Here is a 20,067-nt window from a genome sequence, read left to right as displayed (position 1 = left end):
ATCTTCACTGCCCCACCCCTACACTCATCCCTCCTGCCCCTACTAACTCTAGCCCCACCCTCACTCCCCCACAACCCTGTCACCCCTATAACCTCTTCTGCCCTCATCCTAATCTCTACCCCTTTCACCCCCTCCTGCCCCCCCACCCTCACTACACAAGCCCCATTCCTCCTTACCCCTCCCGCCCACACTCACCTCCTGCCCCGACACTCTGACTCCCCCACCTGCCAAATCCAAATGAAGGCGCCGAGAAAGATTTAATCCCCGTTCCCAATCACAAATCACGCGCTTCACGTGGCGAGGGTCAGCGCCTTCCCACACCCCGTACGTTGACTCGTGGGGTGATTCTTTAGCCAGACGGTTGTGAATCTATGGAACTCATTACCACAGATGGCTGTGGAGGCCAAGTCATCGGGTATACGGTATTTAAAGCTGAGGTTGCTAGGTTTTTGGTTAGTCAGAACGTCTAAGGTTATGGGGAGAAGGCAGCCATGATGGAATGGTGCTGCAGACTCAATGGGCCGAATGGCCTGATTCTGCTCCGGTGTATTTTGGTATTACATTCGCAAGAGATGTCAGGATTTGATCCCTGCGAATCCTCTCCCGCCACAGGCCAAGATTCCCTCTTCGTCAACTCTGCCGGTATCCCCACCAACCCGTCGCTCTGCACTCAGAATGGGGGCTTGGCTGATAATTTGGATTTGTAAATCCAACAGGACTTTCAAATAGGCACGCCACTGGAAAAAAATAACAAGGCAGGCGTCGTATATTAAGAATCGGCTTTATTAATTATTACTGTTCCTTTTTAGCTACGAAGTGCGCCATAATATCTGGTGTCATTGTGCTTACAACCGTCATTTCAATACTGGCTTAAAAATTCCCGTGAAAATTTCCCCCAGTAACTGGGAGAGTTATAGACTTCTTTTCTTTACAATTTGTAAAAATCCTGTTTAGTCTCCAAGTTGCAAATGTTATTTACAAGACTCGACGCGAAATACACTTCTCCCGCGTGCGCGTGACCCTTATTAATAATAAATCCATTCTCATCTACCTGAATCCAGAAAGACTTCCGGGTGAAATCCTAAAATGAGGGAAAGAGACGGTAATGGGAATGCGTTAACGATGATTATCTTTTTTTCTCACCACATGTCACTCGATATCAAAAGTCTCTGTGCATTCCCCGCCATGAAGGCCGTCCCAGAATGCATTGGGACAAAGGCAGGCAACGTTAAAATGGAAGATTCGTCTGTCTTAAATCCTATAAGACTACATTGGAAAATTCCCTGATATTAATCAGTTAATATCCTAAATAACTGTTTTACTATTCAGAATACTGGATTAAAATGTACCTGATTTATTCGCTTATCCAAATACTATTTTTGTCTTAAAAATACCATGCATCAATTAATTATTGCTGTATAGCGTATTCCAGGCTCTGCGTGAAATATTGCCTTCAAAACTGTCTACATTATTTAATTCCTATGATATTTTTTCTCATCTTTTTGCAAAAAAGTTCAAAATATAGTTATCTTACAATTGGCATAGATTGAATACTGTTTGCATGCATAAAATGCAGAGTTCGACAAAAAAAAGTAATCTAACAAAAAAGTTTTTTTTCATGTCTGTCCTTCTGAAAGTGGCAAGCGCTTTGGCATGTCGGTAACAGTTTGCCAACCTGTTAAACACTGAACCGATCGATTCAAGGATGAATCCGATAATAAACAAACAAACAAACAAACAAATAAATAAATAAAGTGCAAATCAATACATCAAAAAGTTCAAACTGGAGAGGCAACGGGCCGGGGTAGATCGAACCAATAGTCACTGGATAAATAAATTAAAGAACTCTTAAACAAGTTGATCATTTTGTTAGGCCAAGGAAGAAGGAATGTGGGGCTGAGACAGGGGAGTTGTTTTGATCGTTGGCAAAAGTACACAAGTCCTCCGTGTGTCTAAAAAATTTTGAACGGTCAGCGGCCCCCGTTAATGCCTTCACTGAATTTCAGCGAGAGGTTTTGCGAGAGGGGCCCGCTGTTGTCTATGGTTTGAGTCAGGAGGTTGTTTTTGTAATAAAGTCTACCCGAAGAACTGCAAGCAAGTAATATTTCGATCTTCAGCTGTTGATACAAAACATTGTAAGTGTGCTATTAGACCCAGCGATGATCTTATTGTAATTCGTGTGTTGTCTTCCTGCTCGATGGTGGGGTGGGGAGTGGGAGTAAATGTTCTGGGGGAGGGTGGTAGAGGGTGGGATGGGGCAGGGACGAGGGAAAGGGACAGGCATCAAGCTTCTAATGCATTCAGAGCCGGCATGGCGCCTTTAAAACAGGCGGATTCGTAATGCTTGTTCAGATACGACTTCAGCGCGAAGGTCTTGTTGCAGCGTTTGCACTTGAAGTGCTTAAACGTCGAGTGAGTCTGCATGTGGGCGCGGAGGTTGGAGCGGTCGGCGAACGCTTTGCCACAATGCGCGCAGCCGAACGGCTTCTCCCCGGTGTGAGAGCGCATGTGACCTTGCAGGAGCCAAGGTCTGCTGAACGCCTTGCCGCAGATCTCACACTTGTGCTTGAGGTCGTGGGTGAGCAGATGCATTGCCATGGCCGGCATGGAGACGTAAACCTTGGCGCAGGTCGGGCATTTCTTGGCCATTTTACTGTCCAGGCTCCGGTGTGTCTGCTTGTGCCGGCTCAGGTTGGACGACGTGGCGTACGTTTTGCCGCAGTCGTTGCAAGTGTGCCGCTGGATGGTGCTCCTAGAGCCGCCGATCGCTTTCCTCCTCGACCTACCGTCGGTGATGAAGAAAGCATCCACCGTGTAGCCTTCGCTCACCGCCGCATCCCCGTTGATGTAGCCGGTTGTAATCCCAGATTGCGGGCTGTCCGGTGCTTCCGAGTCCGGCACTCCGTATTCACCGTGCACTGTTGCATAGATCGGCTCGGGCGAAGATAGTTTAATCGCGTTTTGGGGGTCTCCGTCGTAGACGGAAGGCGTCATATACCCGGTGATGTACCCTGGCGACACAGAAAGAGATGAGATCTTTGTTCAGTTGCTTCATTGAGAACGGGAGGTTACGGACGGATTCATTCGCGCCCTTAAATACAGCCTGCTTTTTTTTTTGCAGTTTCTGCTATTTATACACTGCAATAAGCAAACTGCAGTTTGGATTTTAATTTTAGCAACATTACAAATGGGGGGAACAAAAGCTAGGGCCCATGCGCTACAAATTTAACCCGCCTCGTTAAATGACTTCACAGAAAGCGAACCAATAAGAAGCGCATTGTATTTAGTAGCTGTTTCTGTGTGTATAATATCTGAATAAAATAATGCCATTTAATTCGTCAGAAACACACAGACACACACACAGACACAGACACACACACACACACACACAGAGTCAGTGACTATCGCGGAAATGAAGGGTCGAAATTAGACAGGGCCGCATTCCTATAAACGAAACTAGATCTCTGGCCGATCAACAAGCTGTTCCCACTCCCCGCTTTTGTAATATCCTCGTATGTGAAATCCTCCTGTAAAGGCAGCGTCAGGTCGGCCACAGAGGCGGCACGCAGCTGAAACTCTATTGTGTCCTTAAGCAAACATTGCAACGCCAGGGGCCAACATGGCCCTCGGCTCCCAATGTCGCACATGCAACAATAAATAAAGACCACCACGACCGTCTCTGATCTGGGAAATACGCTGTGAAATCAAATCAAAGGCACCCCCCACACACAGATCCTTTGTTAACTGCGAACACTGAGGGACAAGTGTAAGTCAGGGGCTGAATCGATTTTTGTTTGAATTTCATTAAACTGAAGATGCAACAAGCATGAACGTATTTCCATTAATAATATATTACGGTGGATATTGGTCCCGCCAGCTGGAGGAGGGAACGGCACACAGTGGAGCCGTTAGGCCTTCAGCTACTCTCTTCCATGTACTGCAGTCTTTTCCAACTTTCTCTATCACCTCCCACCGCCGCCGCCCCCCCCCCCCCCGCCTGTAGGCGCAGGCAGTTGATACACACGAGGCTCTTATCTGACCCCCCTCTATATTTATCTCACCGTCCCATTCTCCTTTCTTTTAAATCTCGACATTTAAGAGAGAACTCGATCAGCCTTGACAACATTAGAAGAACATTTTTGAAGTGGGGGGCGGGGGGGGGGGGAGCCGCATCCAGAAACAATGCAATCGATGAAAACACTATTCTTGGATAAATAGCTCAAAATACCACACGCAATGCGTAAAATGCTTACAGGAGCTTATTTCTGCATTCAATCCTGGTGCAGTTATTATAACAATGATTTTTTTCGCGTATATTTGGTGTCAATCTTTGCAAATGCGGCGCGGAGAATGGAAAGATTGGGCAAGATTATACCCGAGGCAGCAATAGATCAAAGGACAAGAATCATTTACCTTTTTCGTGCAATCGAGTGGTTAGACTCCCAACGTTATTGGTGGCGCTTCTGGCATAAGGGTTATCGTAATCTGAAGTCGGCGATGGGATGCTGGTAGTAGGGGATGGGAAGTCATCCAGCTTGACTTTCTTAACAAGGAAGGATCGCGGCATATTTTCCTTCTACGGAACGTTGCGGAGCAGAGAGCAGGTTTTAGTTCCCGTACCGAACAGCTCCCAGCACCTCTTTCCGCTGGGGTAGAGTCCAGGATTCAGTTTGAGGACTGAACAGATCCCAGCGGCTTTTCTGCCGGCGTTAAGTTTCAGCACCGGATAGCTCCCAGTGACTCCTGTGCTTCGGGTAAAGTCTCGGTTTAAATTTCAGCACCGGACAGCTCCCAGCGACTCCCGTGCCGGGGGTTAAAGTCTTTGCTTAAATTTCAGCACCGGACAGCTCCCAGCGACTCGTGCGCCGGGGCCACCGTGTTGGATCTAATTTCAGCACAGAACAACTCTCGGCGGCTCTCTGCTCCGCTCCTTCCTGAAGCTGACTGAACTGTGAGGTCAGCTGCAGTAGGTTTTATACAGTCGCGATCAGGTGGTAAATGGAAATGCTTAATTCAGTCCATCAAAAATTCTCTGGGGATCCACATTACGCCAGACGAGCTCAATCTTTTGTTTGCGGTGCCCGCGCTCTCCCCCCCCCCCCACTGCTACTTCGGCTGCTTCGATCTCGGTTTGATCCTATGATCTATAATTCTGAGCTTAAGGCTGTCAGCCGTTAGCGCGCCTGCTCGAGTCAGGAGTTTACGGTTTCAAACCTCATCTCCACAACGTCTGGCAGCTCCGTGCAGCAGTGCGAGAGTGCTGCACCGTTGGAGTTTCTGCCCTTCAACCGGAATGTTACACTGAAACCTCCCCTGGCCTTGAAAAATACTCGTCACTCCAAGGAGAGGTTTGGCTTATCTCCCTTTGCTCCTACAAAGGGAAATAGCTTGTCACTGATTCCCCACATCTATTTGCCCTCGAGTTTGGCAGAACGAGGAGAGATATTATTGAAACACGGAGTCATGCATATGCACGGAAACAGGCCGTTCAGCCCAACTCAACTATGCCGACCAAGTTGCCCACCTGAACCAGTCCCATTTGCCTGCGTTTTGCCCATGTCCTGCTAAATCTTTCCTATCCATGTACCTGTCTCAATATGTTTCTATCACTTCTCCGGGCAATTCATTCCATATACCCACCAACCTCTGTGTGGTAAAACTTGCCCCTCCGATCCCTTTTAAACCCCCACATTAAACCAATGCCTTTTAGTTTTAGATTCGTTACCGGGCGGGGGGAATATTGTGACCATTCCCCTTAACTGTGACCCTCATGATTTTCTTCTTCTTCTTCTTCTTCTTAAGCCCATAACCCTAACGGGGACATAGGCCAAAGACGGCAGCTCGCCAGAGTCCTCAATCCTGGACCAAATGTTGATACGTCCTGTGGCTTCCGTTTTCACCACATGACTTCATACGTCTTCTAGGCAAAGATCCTTCCTCTCCCAGGGATGAGGTCCTTGGAGCTCCTTAATTGGTGTTTTTGTAATACTGGGTTTTTATGGATGGGGTTCCTAGCCCCATGATCAACCCTCTTCCTTTTGCAGCTGGGCTTGGGACCATCCACGGTGGAATTTCATGATAGTATAACCTACTATAATGTCAACCCTCTTATTCCTGGTCTCCAGGGAAAACAGTCCCGGCCTATTCAGTTTCACCTTATAACTCAACACCCTTGTGCACCTTCTCCAGCTTATAAGATCCTAAAGAAGCACTTCAGGGTAGATTTTGTGATGTTCTCATTTAAGGGAGAATCGCTAATGGGAGAGACATGGTTATAAGATACAGAAGTCATTTAGTCAATAAGGCTACATTATATCAAAGCAAAATTAGGCCATTCCGCCCATCGGGTCTGCTGTGCCATTCTAACATGGCTGTTTTATATTTCCTCTCTACCCCATTTTCCTACCTTCTCCCCATAACCTTTGACACCCTTGCTAATTAGGAACCTATCAATCTCTTCTTTAAATATACCTAATGGCTTGGCCCCAGGGCTGTCATGGAAATGAATTCCACAAATTCACAAGTCTCTGGCTAAAGAAATTCCTGCTCATCTCTGTTCTAAAGGGATGTCCTTTTTTCTGAAGTTGTGCCCTCTCATCCTAGACTCCCTCTGCCCCCCACTATCAGTAATATCCTCTCAACATTCACTCGATCCAGGTCTTTCAATATTCAGTAGGTTTCAATGATCCCCTCCCCCTCATTCTTCTAAATTAATCTGGATGCCCTAGTTTCCTCCACACCCCATTGATGTGTTGGCTGGTTGTGTAGGTGATGGTCAGGTAGAGAGAGAGAGTAAGGGAGAGAGGACAGAGAGGGAAAAGAGTGAGAGAAATAAGAGAGTAGGGGAGGGAGAGGGAGGGAGGGAGGGAAAGTTGGCACAGGCTCGATGGGCTGAATGGCCTCCATCCATTTATTTGATTTTTATTTAGAGGTACAATATGGTAACAGACCCTTCCAGCTCATTTACACCCATGTGACCAATTAATCTACTGACCCATCTGTATGTCTTTTGGAATGTAGGAGGAAACTGGAGCACCTGGAGGAAACCAACGTGGTCATAGAGAGAATGTGCAAATTCCTTACAGACTGCAGCAGGAATTGAACCTGGGTCACTGGCTCTGTAACAGCATTGTGCTAACCACTACACTAACGTGCCACTGCATTAGAGACACAAGGAGAAAAAGCAGCCACTTGATGAGGTGATCTTCATTACTCAGCAGTCTGAGGCCCGAAGTCAGCAGCATGAAATTACCATTAAATTACATCTGAATTCAATAAATATTTGTCACCACACAATGAAATAATTTGAGGATTGAGAAATGCTGGTCCTGAACATTTACAAATCCACTCCTGACAATGTACAAAAACAACAGAACTACCAAATTCTGCAGTTTGAAAGTCACAGCATTGTGTCACAAAGCCCTTCTTTTCAGAACGTACAACAGCATGATTCACTCTGATTGCTTTTAATGTGCCAGTCCATGTCTTTCAGCAGAACACCAGTGTGTCATGGGAAGCCAAGATCTTTTGGCACTATTGTTCTGTTCAACAGTCAGACTGAAGTCACTAACATAGGCCACAGCAGGGATCCAGCCTGAGATTTCTGCATAGAACATAGAACATTGAATATAGAACATAGAACTTAGAACATGGAACACAGAACATAGAACATAGAACATAGAAGTTCAAAGTAAATTTATTATCAACGTAGATACATTTCACCATATACAACCCTGAGATTCGTTCTCTTGTGGGCATACTCAGTAAATCCAAGAATCATAATAGAATCAATGAAAGACCACACCAACAGGATGGACAAACAACCAATGTGCAAAAGACAGCAAACTATGCAAATACAAACGAGTAAACAAAAACAACAAATACTGAGAACGCGAGATGACGAGTCCTTGAAAGTGAGTCCATAGGTTGTGGGAATAGTTCAGTGATGGAGCAAGCAAAGCTGAGGGAGATTACCCCCTTTGGTTCAAGAGCCCGATGGTTGAGGAGTAATAACTGTTCCTGGACCTGGTTGTGTGGGTCCTGGGGCTCCTGTACCTTCTTCATGATGGCAACAGTGAGAAGAGAACATGTCCTGGATGGTGGAGTTTCTTGATGATGGATGCTGCTTTCCTTCAACAGTGTTTTGTGTAGATGTGCTCAATAGTGGGGAGGGCTTTAACCATGGGCTGTATCCACTACTTTTTGTAGGATTTTCCATTCAAGGGCATTGGTGTTTCCATACCAGCTGTGATGCAGCCAGTCAATATTCTCTCCACTATGTATTTATAAAAGTTGGTCAAAGTGTTAGATATCATGTCAAATGTTCACAAACTTCTAAAGAAGTAGAGGCACTACTGTACTTTCTTCATAACTGCACATATGTGGTGGGTCCAGAACAAAACCTCTGAATGATAAAACTGAAGAATTTAAAGTTGCTGACCCTCTGCACCTCCAATCCCCCAATCAGAACCAGCTCATGGGCCTCCGGTTTCCTCCTCCTGAAGTCAAAAATCAGCCCCTTGGTCTTGCTGACATTGAGTGAGAGGTTGTTGTTGCGGCGTCACTCGGCCAAATTTTCAATTTCCCTCCTGAATGCTAATTCATCTGCATCCTTGATTTGGCCTACAGCAGTGATGTTGTTAGCAAACTTGAACATGGCAATGGAGTTGTGCTTAGCCACACAGTCATAAGTGTAAAGCGAGTAGAGCAGGGGCTAAGCACACAGCCCTGTGGTGCACCTGTGTTGATGGAGATTGTAGAGGAGATGTTGTTGCCAATACAAACTGACTGGGGTTTGCAAGTGAGGAAATCCAGCATCCAATAGCATAAGGAGGTATTGAGACCAAGGTCTTGAAGCTTATTGACTAGTTTTGAGGGGATGATGGTATTGAATGCTGAGTTATGGTTGATAAAGAGCATCCCAATGTATGCATCTTTGCTGTCCAGATGTTCCAGGGTTGAGGGAAGAGCCACTGACTGAGATGGCATCTGCTGCGGACCTGTTGCTCCAGTAGGCAAATTGGAGCAGATCCAAGTCACTTATCAGGCAGTTGACATGTTTCATCACTAACATCGCGAGACACTTTATCACTACGGATGTAGGTGCTACCAGATGATAGTCATTGAGGCAAGTTACCATGTTCTTCTGAGGCATCAGTATTAAGTGAAGCTGCTTGAAGCAGGTGGGTTAAAGATCTCAGTGAACACTCCTGCCAGTTGATCAACACAGGCCTTTAGTACTTGGCCAATTTCTCCACCTGAGCCAGATGCTTTTTTGTGGATTCACCCTTCTGAAGGCTGCTCGCACGTCGGCCTCAGAGACTGAAATCAAAGGATCATTGGGGGATGTGGGAGTTTCTGATAGTTCCTCCAGGTTTTGATGGTCAAACCTGGCATAGAAGGCATTGAGCTCAACCTGGAAGTGAAGTCCTGTTGCCTGTACTGCTTGATTTTACTTTGCAAGAGGTGGTAGTATTCAATCCCTATCACAACTGTCAAGCAATCTTCTTTGATTCTAGTTTAGTCCGGAGTTGTCACTTCACCCATGAGATGGCTTTCCAGAGATCGTACCTGGACCTCTCATAACTTTCCTGCTCACCACACTTGAATGCCTCTGATCTGGGCCTCAGCAGACTGCGGATCTCACAGTTCAGCCAGGGCTTCTGGTTGGGGAAGATGCTGGATGATTTTGTGGGGACTCTCTCATCTACAACTGTTTTTATAAAGCCTGTAACAATGGTGTATTCATTCAGATCCACAGATGAGTCCTCGAACATGGCCCAGTCCACGGACTTGAGGCAATCCCATAGCTGCCCCTCTGCCTCCTGTGACCACCTCTTTGTTGTCCTAATCTCTGGAGGTTTGCTCTTTAGCCTCTGTCTGTTTGCAGGTAGAAGGACACCCAAGAGATCAGGTTTACTGAAATTCAGCCTGGGCATGGGACAGTAGGCATTCCTTATCTTAGTATAACAATGATCTAGTGTGTTGGGACCTCTGGGGCTGCAGGTTATATGCTGGTGGTATCTGGGCAGGGATTTCTTCAGACAAGCCAGATTAAAGGTCCCAACTTTGATATGTCAGCCGCTGCTGTTATGTACATAGAACATCAAAGTTGTGTTGAGGTTTTAACCTATTCTAAGATCAATCCAGCCCTTCCCTTCTGCATTGCCCTCCATTTTTCTATCATCCATTTGCCTATCTAAGAGCTTCTTGAATGTTCCTTATGTGTCTGCCTCTATCCTGGAGGCTCACATAAGAACATAAGAAATAGGAGCAGGAGGCCATCCGGCCCATCGAGCCTGCCCCACCATTCAATAAGATCATGGCTGGTCTGTCTGTAAACTCAGCTCCATCTACCTGCCCTTTCCCCATAACCCTTAATTCCCCTACTGTGTAAAAACCTGTCAAACTGGTTCTTAAATATATTTAGTGAAGAAGCCTCAACTGCATGTTTCACACAGCCAGCACTCCTTGTGTCAAAAGCTTCTGACATCTTCCCCATACCTTCCTCCAATCACCTTAAAATTGTGCCACCTCATATTAGCCATACCTGCCTGTGTCTCACTGTCTGGCTGCCTCTTATCACCTTGTACACCTCTATCAAGTCAGCTCTCATCCTCCCTCGCTCCAAAGAGAAAAGCCCTAGCTTGCTTAGACTACCTCATAATATACATTCTCTAATCCTGGTAAATCTCCTTTGCACCCTCTCTAAAGTTTACACATTCTTCCTACTCCAAGTGTGGTCTAACCAGGGTTTTATGGAGCCTCGTGGCTCTTGAACACAATCTGTTGAATAATGAAGGCCAACATGCCATAAGACCATAAAATATAGGAGCAGAATTAAGCTATTCAGTCCATCGAGTCTGCTCTGCCATTCCATCATGGCTGATTTATTAACCCTCTCAACCCCATTCTCCTGCCTTTTCCCCAGAATCTTTGAAACACTGACAAATCAAAAACCTATCAACTTTCACTTTAAATATACAATGTCTTGCCCTCTGCAGCCATCTGTGACAATGATTCCACAGATTCACCACCCTCTGTTTAAATAAATTCCTCCTCAAATCTATTCTAAACAGACCCCCCCCCCCAATAGGAGAATGCTAAGAGGATGCAGGGTGACTTGGATAGGTTAGGTGAGTGGGCAAATTCATGGCAGATGCAATTTAATGTGGATAAATGTGAAGTTATCCACTTTGGTGGCAAAAATAGGAAAACAGATTATTATCTGAATGGTGGCCGATTAGGAAAAGGGGAGGTGCAACGAGACCTGGGTGTCATTGTACAGCGGTCATTGAAAGTGGGCATGCAGGTACAGCAGGCGGTGAAAAAGGCGAATGGTATGCTGGCATTTATAGCGAGAGGATTCGAGTACAGGAGCAGGGAGGTACTACTGCAGTTGTACAAGGCCTTGGTGAGACCACACCTAGAGTATTGTGGCAACACACATCAAAGTTGCTGGTGAACGCAGCAGGCCAGGCAGCATCTCTAGGAACAGGTACAGTCAACGTTTCAGGCCGAGACCCTTCATCTCGGCCTGAAACGTCGACTGTACCTGTTCCTAGAGATGCTGCCTGGCCTGCTGTGTTCACCAGCAACTTTCATGTGCGTTGCTTGAACTTCCAGCATCTGCAGAATCCCTGTTGTTCCTAGAGTATTGTGTGCAGTTTTGGTCCCCTAATCTGAGGAAAGACATTCTTGCCATAGAGGGAGTACAAAGAAGGTTCACCAGATTGATTCCTGGAATGGCAGGACTTTCATATGATGAAAGACTGGATCGGCTAGGCTTATACTCTCTGGAATTTCGAAGATTGAGGGGGGCTCTTATTGAAACATATAAAATTCTAAAGGGATTGGACAGGCTAGATGTAGATAGATTGTTCCCGATGTTGGGGAAGTCCAGAACGAGGGGTCACAGTTTGAGGATAAAGGGGAAGCCTTTTAGGACAGAGATGAGGAGAAACTTCTTCACACAGGGAGTGGTGAATCTGTGGAATTCTCTGCCACAGGAAACAGTTGAGGCCGGTTAATTGGCTATATTTAAGAGGGAGTTAGATAAGGCCCTCGTGGCGAAAGGGATCAGGGGGTATGGAGAGAAAACAGGTACAGGGTTCTGAGTTGGATGATCAGCCATGATCGTACTGAATGGCGGTGCTGGCTCGAAGGGCCGAATGGCCTACTCCTGCACCTATTTTCTGTGTTTCTAATATAGAAAACACCCTCTCCACATCCACTCTATTTAGGCCTTTCGATATTTGATAGGTTTCAATGAGATCCACCCTCATTCTTCTAAACCCCAACGAGTACAACACCATACGCCTTCTTAACAACCCTATCAACTTATGCAGCAATTGAGTTCGTGCAAATCCAAACCAGCACTCGAAAGGACAGCATTTAGGGGCGTGGGCTCAGTCACGTGACAGGATGCCAAGGGCCAGCACTGGATGGTGTGAATGTCTGAAGGGTCATGTTTAGGGCCGTGGGCTCAGTCACATGACAGGATGCCAAGGGTCAGCACTGGATGTGAAATGATGCAAAGTAGGTCATGGAAATTCAGTGTGAAACATGAATGGTTACCTTGTCCCCAGGATAGAGCGAGAGCAGATGTGAACCATTTAAATCCCAGGAAGTAAATACAGTGTGGCTTGCGAGAGCGTCTTCCACACTGCAAAATGACAAACACTTTGAGCAGTTTATGTACAGAATAACAGATATTAGGGTGGGGATGGATGGGTGGAATTTAAGCCAAGGTTCACAAAATCTGGCACATTAGCCTCATGGTTACAGTACCAGAATCCCAGGTTCAAATCTGCCAAGGTCTATAAGGAGTCTAAACGTCTCCTATTGACCATCTGGATTTCCTCTGGGTGCTACGGGTTCCTCACGTTCCGATAATTGGTCACAAGGGTGTAATTGGGCAGCGCCAGCTCGTTGTGAAGGAAGTGCCTGTTATGGTGCTGTATTTCTAAATAAAACAAAAGAAAATTGATAAACAGAATCAATAGATAAGTAGTTTCTGGTTACATTCTGGAATCCAACTGAGGTTTTAAATAGTTTTCATAGAGATCTAATAACTTTGGGTAAAAATGTAGCTGGGCGGGCTAGTCAGTTTGCAGGTAACACAAAGATTGGAGGGGTTGAGAGCAGTGCAGAGAGCTGTCAAAGGACATGGTGGGATATACTGTACACTCACTAGCCACTTCATTCAGGACCTCCTCTACCTAGTAAAGTGGCCTCTGAGTGTATGTTCCTGGTTTTCTGCTGCTGTAGCCCATCCATATTGTGCGTTCGGAGGTGCTCTTCTGCACACAACTGTTGTAATGTGTGGCCATCTGAGTTACTGTCAGCTTGAACCAGTCTGACCATTCTCCCCTGACCTCTCTCATCCACAAGGTGCTTCACTCACAGAACTATCACTCACTGGATGTTTATCCTAATGCCTTAGCGATAAATAACCAGAACAGAACCAATGAAGGACCAGACAACTCGAGCAATCAACCAGTGTACAACAGACAGCAAGCTGTGCAAAGACAAAAGAAGAAATAATAATAATGAAAGTGAGTCCATAAGTTGTGGGAACAGTTCAGAATTGGGTGAGTGAAGTTACCCCCTCTGGTTCAGAAGCTTGATGGCTGAGGGGTAGTAACTGTTCCTAAACCTGTTGGTGAGAGTCCTGACATTCCTCTACCTTCTTCTTGGTGGCAGCAGTGAGAGGAGAGCACGTCCTAGATGGTCGGAATCACTGATGAGTACTGAGCACAGTTCTGGTCACCCCATTCTAGGAAAGATGTGGAGGCTTTTGGGGAGGGTGCAGAAGAGGTTTACCAGGATGCCGCCTGGATTAGAGGGCATGACGAATTGAGAGAGATTGGACAAATTTGGATGTTTTTTTTTTCTGGAGCTGCAGAAGCTGAGGGGAGACCTGAAAGAGGTTTATAAGATTATCGGAGACATAGAGACGTTTAAGAGTCAGAATCTTTTCCCAGGATAGAACTGTCAAACACTAGGGTACGTGCTTTTAAGGTCAGAGGGATAGATTTTAATGTGGGCAGGTTTTTGTTTCAGATGGTGGGGAGGGCCTGGGGTGTCTGTCAGGAATAGTGGTGGAAGCAGATATAATAGTGGTGTTTTACACTTTAAGACATAAGATTTAGGAGTTGAATTAGGCCATTCAGTTCAATGCATCCAGTCTGCCATTCCATCATCGCTGATTTATTGTCCCTCTCAACCCCTATTCTTCCGCCTTCTCCCTTGAACCTTTGTACATTGGGGGGGGGGGGAGGGTGGGATGATGTTTGATGTTTTCCTTTGAATGGGCTGGTTCCATCATTCTTCTTTGTATCATGACTGTCTGGGGCAAGACAGATTTCAGGGTTGCATCACATAAATGTACTTTGAATCTTTGAATATTTGAAATTTGAATCGCAAACCTATCAACCTCTGCTTCAAATATACTCAGTAACTTGGCCTCTCCAGCCATCTGTGGAAATGAATTCCACAGATTCATCTCCCTCTGGCTAAAGAAATTCCTCCTCATCTCTGTTCTAAATGTATGTTGTTCTATTCTGGGGCTGTTCCCACTGGTCCAAGACTTTCCCACTAGAGGAAACATCCTCTCCACATCCACTCTATCCAGGCCTTTCAATGTTCGTTAAGTTTCAGTGAGATTCCCTTTATTCTTCTAAACTCCAGCGAGTACAGTCCCAGAGCCAACAAAGGCTCCCCATACATTAACCCTTTCATTTTTAGAATCATTTAAGAGACTGTTTGATGGACACATAGACGAGAAAGGAATGGAGGGATCTGGGTAATGTGCAGGTAGAATTGATTGAATCTAATTTGGCATCATGTTTGGCACAGACGTTGTGGGTCAAAGGGTTTGCCTTGTGTTGTGCTGCTCAATGTTCTATGTGTTAAGACATACCAGGAAGTGAGTTGTGGATTGGGATCTAATCAAGACACTGAGGTGCTTCACCTGTAGAATAACAACTATCTGAAGCTGAGTCACAGACTGGACTCTAGTTGACATCCATTCTGTATTTATTGTTACAATTTGTAACTGTGATGTAACTTAAAACCCTAACAATGTAAATATGTTCAAGCTGTCCACAACATTTTAATGTAAACTAAAGAAATTTGGCCTGTCCCCTAAAACCCTCACTAATTTTTATAGATGCACTGTAGAAAGCATTCTTCTAGGGTGCATCATAACCTGGTTTGGAAGCTGTCCTGTCCAAGACTGAAAGAAGCTGCAGAAGATCGTGAACACGGCGCAGCACATCACACAAACCAATCTTCCACCCTTGGACTCACTTTACACCACACGCTGTTGGAGCAGTGCTGCCAGGATAATCAAGGACACGACCCACCCAGCCAACACACTTTTCGTCCCTCTTCCCTCCGGGAGAAGGTTCAGGAGCTTGAAGACTCGTACGGCCAGATTTGGGAACAGCTTCTTTCCAACTGTGATAAGACTGCTGAATTGATCCTGACCCGGACCTGGGCTGTACCCTCCAAATATCCGGACCTGCCTCTCGGTTTTTTTGCACTACCTTACTTTCCATTTTTCTATTTTCTATTTATGATTTATCATTTTAATTTTTATATTTACTAATTTTTACTATTTTTAATATTTAATATTTGTAATCCAGGGAGCGGGAAGCGCAGAATCAAATATCGCTGTGACGATTGTACGTTCTAGTATCAATTGTTTGGCGACAATAAAGTATAAAGTATAAAATATGTTTTTTATTTTAGAAAATTTATGGATTATATTCATTAACACATAATTAATTACAGGGTATTTCATAATTATATTAACATAGTTTCAAAATTATATGCAACATACATCAAAGTTGCTGGTGAACGCAGCAGGCCAAGCAGCATCTGTAGGAAGAGGCGCAGTCGACGTTTCAGGGCCGAGACCCTTCGTCAGGACTAACTGAAGGAAGAGTGAGTAAGGGATTTGAAAGTTGGAGGGGGAGGGGGAGATAAAGTTGAAGAGCCGAAGAAATTACAGATGGGGAGCAGTGAGAGATGGTTTCACTGAACTCCCGTTGAAGAGAGAATCTAAACTTCTTCGGTGTAGGCATCACCGGAAGAGGCTTCGCAGTAGTGAATTTAAACGCAAACAACAGGAATTCTGCAGATGCTGGAAATTCAAGCAACATACATCAAAGAGTATTGTGCAGATACATATAGTTAGGGAGGCTCAGGCTTTTGCACAGTACTGTAGTAATTTTATGTATTGCACTGTACTGCTGTCACACACAAAGGAACAAATTTCATGATATGTGAGTTACGATAAATCTGATTCTAATATGGGTCTATTGCAGACTGAGAGTGGGAAGGGGGCAGGGGGAGGGGAATCATGGTTGGGAAAGGGGAAGAGAGATCGTGAGACATTCTATAATGATCAATAAACTAATTGTTTGGAATCAAATGATCTTGCCTGGTGTCTCAAGGCTGGATGTGTCTGCACCCAAGCCACACCCCCCCCCCTTCCGGACCTGGTAACCCTTCCCTGCTATCTGCCCCACACCCCTGCCGCAGCGCGCCACCCTCTCCATTCCCAACATCCTTTGCACCCGCCAGATTTACAAACTTGCTCTCTGCCCCACATTGACAAAGACAGCACTGTGCAAAAGTCTTATGTGTCCTACTATATATGTGTACCTAAGACTTTTGCCCAGTACTGTATATAAAAGGAAACTCCAGCTGCGTGGCAACCAAGGCTATGTGCATGGGAGCATTTCAGTTACTGCGCAGCCGCATGCTCGCCCAGCTTAGAAAGAGCAGTGGACTGAGACACAGAGAAAATAATAAAGTGGTTCAGGTTGATCAGTAATAAGAACTGAGTTTCAGAAACTAAGATTACAATGGGGATTCAAGTTGGTCCTTACATAACAGTTGGGACTGAACACAAGAGATTCTGCAGATTCTGGAAATCCAGAGCAACACATCAAAATGCTGGTGGAGCTCAACAGGTCAGGCAGCATCTATGGAGGAGATAAATTGTGACATTTCAGGGCGAGATCCTTCGTCAGGACTGGAAACAAACGGGGAAGAAGCCAGAATAAGAAAGTGGGGGAGGGTACTTTGAAAGACATAATTAATAGAATTATGAGAAGTGTAGATAGAGGAGACAGCCAGTATCTTTTTCCCAGGATCAAAGTGTGCACTACGAGAGGGCATGTATTAAATGTACACTACCAGAGGTCATGTATTTAATGTATTAAATGTGCACTATGAGAGGGCATGTATTTAAGGTGAGAGTGTTTTGTCTTTACAGATAGAGAGATTGGTGGCTGGAATACGCTGCCGGGGTGGCAGTGAAAGACGAATGGATAGAGGAGCTCAAGAGGCTGTTAGATAGGCACAGGGGTGTGCAGGTCACAGAGGGTATGGACGTTGCATAGGCAGAAAGGAGTAGTTTATTTAGACTTCATTCAGCACAACCATGTGGGGTGAATGGCCTGATTCTGAGCTGTCCTTTCTCCGTTCTGTGTTAATTTACGGAAGGAGAAATAGCTAAGGCACAGGGTAAATTCAACATTCAGGTCTGATGGGACGGTGTGGAGGGAGTTCCATTCTGCGTTTGATTCTGGGAGTGTGTGATGGGACGGTGTGGAGGGAGTTTCACTCTGTGTCTGACCCCGGGAGTGTGTGATGAGACGGTGTGGAGGGAGTTTCACTCTGTGTCTGACTCTGGGAGTGTGTGATGGGATGGTGTGGAGGGAGTTTCACTCTGTGTCTGACCCCGGGAGTGTGTGATGAGATGGTGTGGAGGGAGTTTCACTCTGTGTCTGACCCTGGGAGTGTGTGATGGGACGGTGTGGAGGGAGCTTCACTCTGTGTCTGACCCCGGGAGTGTGTGATGGGACGGTGTGGAGGGAGTTTCACTCTGTGTCTGACTCTGGGAGTGTGTGATGGGACGGTGTGGAGGGAGCTTCACTCTGTGTCTGACCCTGGGAGACTGTGATGGGACGGTGTGGAGGGAGTTTCACTCTGTGTCTGACTCTGGGAGTGTGTGATGGGACGGTGTGGAGGGAGTTTCACTCTGTGTCTGACCCCGGGAGTGTGTGACGGGACGGTGAGGAGGGAGTTTCACTCTGTGTCTGACCCCGGGAGTGTGTGATGGGACGGTGTGGAGGGAGTTTCACTCTGTGTCTGAACCTGGGAGTGTGTGATGGTTAATTACACACACATATACATTAGTCTTTTATCTATCGCTCCCTGCCACCTTTAGTTTGGGCACTGCCATGGCCTATGAAACACAACATCAACCATTTGATGCCTGGCATTGTTGCTGGACCACGTTTGCATGCCAGTCCCCGCCTTCCCTCCACGACATCAGCCTGCCTGGACCAATGGCGGGAATGCTATGCTAATGAGAGGTGCTAAGCTGAAGAGGTTCCTTTCTGAATGATTCCTTTAGGAGACATATGTCCCCAATTAGCAGGTTTTTGGGTGTCGCGTTGTTCGGCTTTGTTTAAGACTGCCATTTATTTTATACACACCCCTGGGAGACTGGAGGGTTTTAAGGAGGCATTTACCTCCTTATCGTGCACTTTGAAGTTTCTGGCCATGGAAAGTATTTGAAAGCAGGAAGCAGGAGTGAGAGGCTGGATTAGAACGAGGAAGCTCCTGAATTGTTATAGTTGTGTACCACCCAGGAGTGGGGCATAGGAGAGGCAACTGTGTTACTGGCTTCAAGAATTTGCTTAATTTATTATTTTTTATGTAAAGAAATACTTATTTTCTAAATTATTATGTGTTGCATTATACTGCTGCCGCAAAACAACAAATTTCATGACATGTGCCAGTGATAATAAACCTGATTCTGACTCAGATGTATTTGGACACCACCTAATACAATTTTTAAAAGATAATGATTGAAGTATACATATGTCACTTTGTCACATTGAGATTCATTTTCTTGCAGGAAATGAAGAAATACAATAGAATTTATGAAAACTGTACACATACAAAGACTGACAAATCACAAACGTGTAAAAGAAGATAAATAAAAATATAAATAATATAGATAACACAAGTGGTCGAGCCCTTGAAAGTAAGTCTGCAGGCTGTAGAATCAGTTCAGATTTGAGGCAAGTGGAGTTAAAGTTCAATGTTCAAAGTTTATTGCCAAAGTACATATGTCACAATATACAACCCTGAGGTTCATTTTCTTGCGGGCAATCACAGTCAATACAAGAAACACAACAGAATCGATGGAAGATTGTACCCAACAGGGCGGACAGCCAGTGTGCAAAAGACAAATAAAAAATGTGCAAATACAAAAGGAAAGAAAAGAAATAATAACGGTAAATAAATAGGCAATAAGTATCGAGGGCATTGTCTGTAAATGTAAGAATTAAAAGGCATTAGGTTGTTTATTCTTGCAAATATTTTTATAATGACTGAGAATAAAGTTGATATTGGTTAACAGGGACGCGAGGGAGGGGTGGGGGGATGTGGCAGACTGCTCCCCTCACCCTTCCCACCCCAGACTAATTGGCTGAGTGTTTCTCCGACAGCTGTGAGGGTCCTGAGCAGAGAGCACAGGCGGGACAGCCTGCTTCCAGCTCCTGGTGGGCGCACAACCACGTCCCCAGACTGCTCGTCATTCAGCTCCCGATCCGGCAGCAAGCTGGCACGGTTGCCCACCGATGCCAGATGGGCATCGAAAGTGTAAGATTGGAGGTGTCGCTCTCCCCCCTTGCATTTGGGATTTCGGGCTTCATTACCTAGCAACCGGCCGCTCCACCCAATTAGCCGGAGCCAGTGTTCAGGTTCCACATGTGTGTCTGCACCCCCTTCCCCCACCCCCCTCCTCTTCGTCCTCTCAGCCCCCTTCCCTCCAACCTTCTCAAGACTCGTGCAACCATTTGATCTGTGTGTATGACAAGCTTTTAGACCGTAAGGCACAGGAGCAGAATTAGGCCATTCAGCCCATCGAGTCTGCTCTGTCATTCAATCATGGCTGATTTATTATCTCTCTCAACACCAATCTGCCGCCTTCTCCCTGTAACCTTTGGATGGCCTGGCTCATCAAGAACCGGTCAA

General features: G+C 45.7%; 1 protein-coding gene across 1 annotated transcript; it reads right to left on the bottom strand.

Moving 5' to 3' along the window:
- Positions 1-689: 689 nt before the first annotated feature.
- Positions 690-4,889, bottom strand: LOC134343681 (transcriptional repressor scratch 1-like). The gene is made up of 2 exons (XM_063042436.1): positions 4,414-4,889; positions 690-3,011 (listed from the first exon to the last, which is right to left on the bottom strand). The coding sequence occupies exons 1-2, from the start codon at positions 4,565-4,567 to the stop codon at positions 2,284-2,286; spliced, it is 882 nt and encodes a 293-aa protein (XP_062898506.1). The 5' UTR covers positions 4,568-4,889; the 3' UTR covers positions 690-2,283.
- Positions 4,890-20,067: the final 15,178 nt, after the last annotated feature.

Source organism: Mobula hypostoma, chromosome 3 (genome assembly GCF_963921235.1).
Source record: "Mobula hypostoma chromosome 3, sMobHyp1.1, whole genome shotgun sequence".
Lineage (NCBI taxonomy): Eukaryota > Metazoa > Chordata > Chondrichthyes > Myliobatiformes > Myliobatidae > Mobula > Mobula hypostoma.
This window is presented reverse-complemented; position numbering and strand designations above follow the sequence as displayed.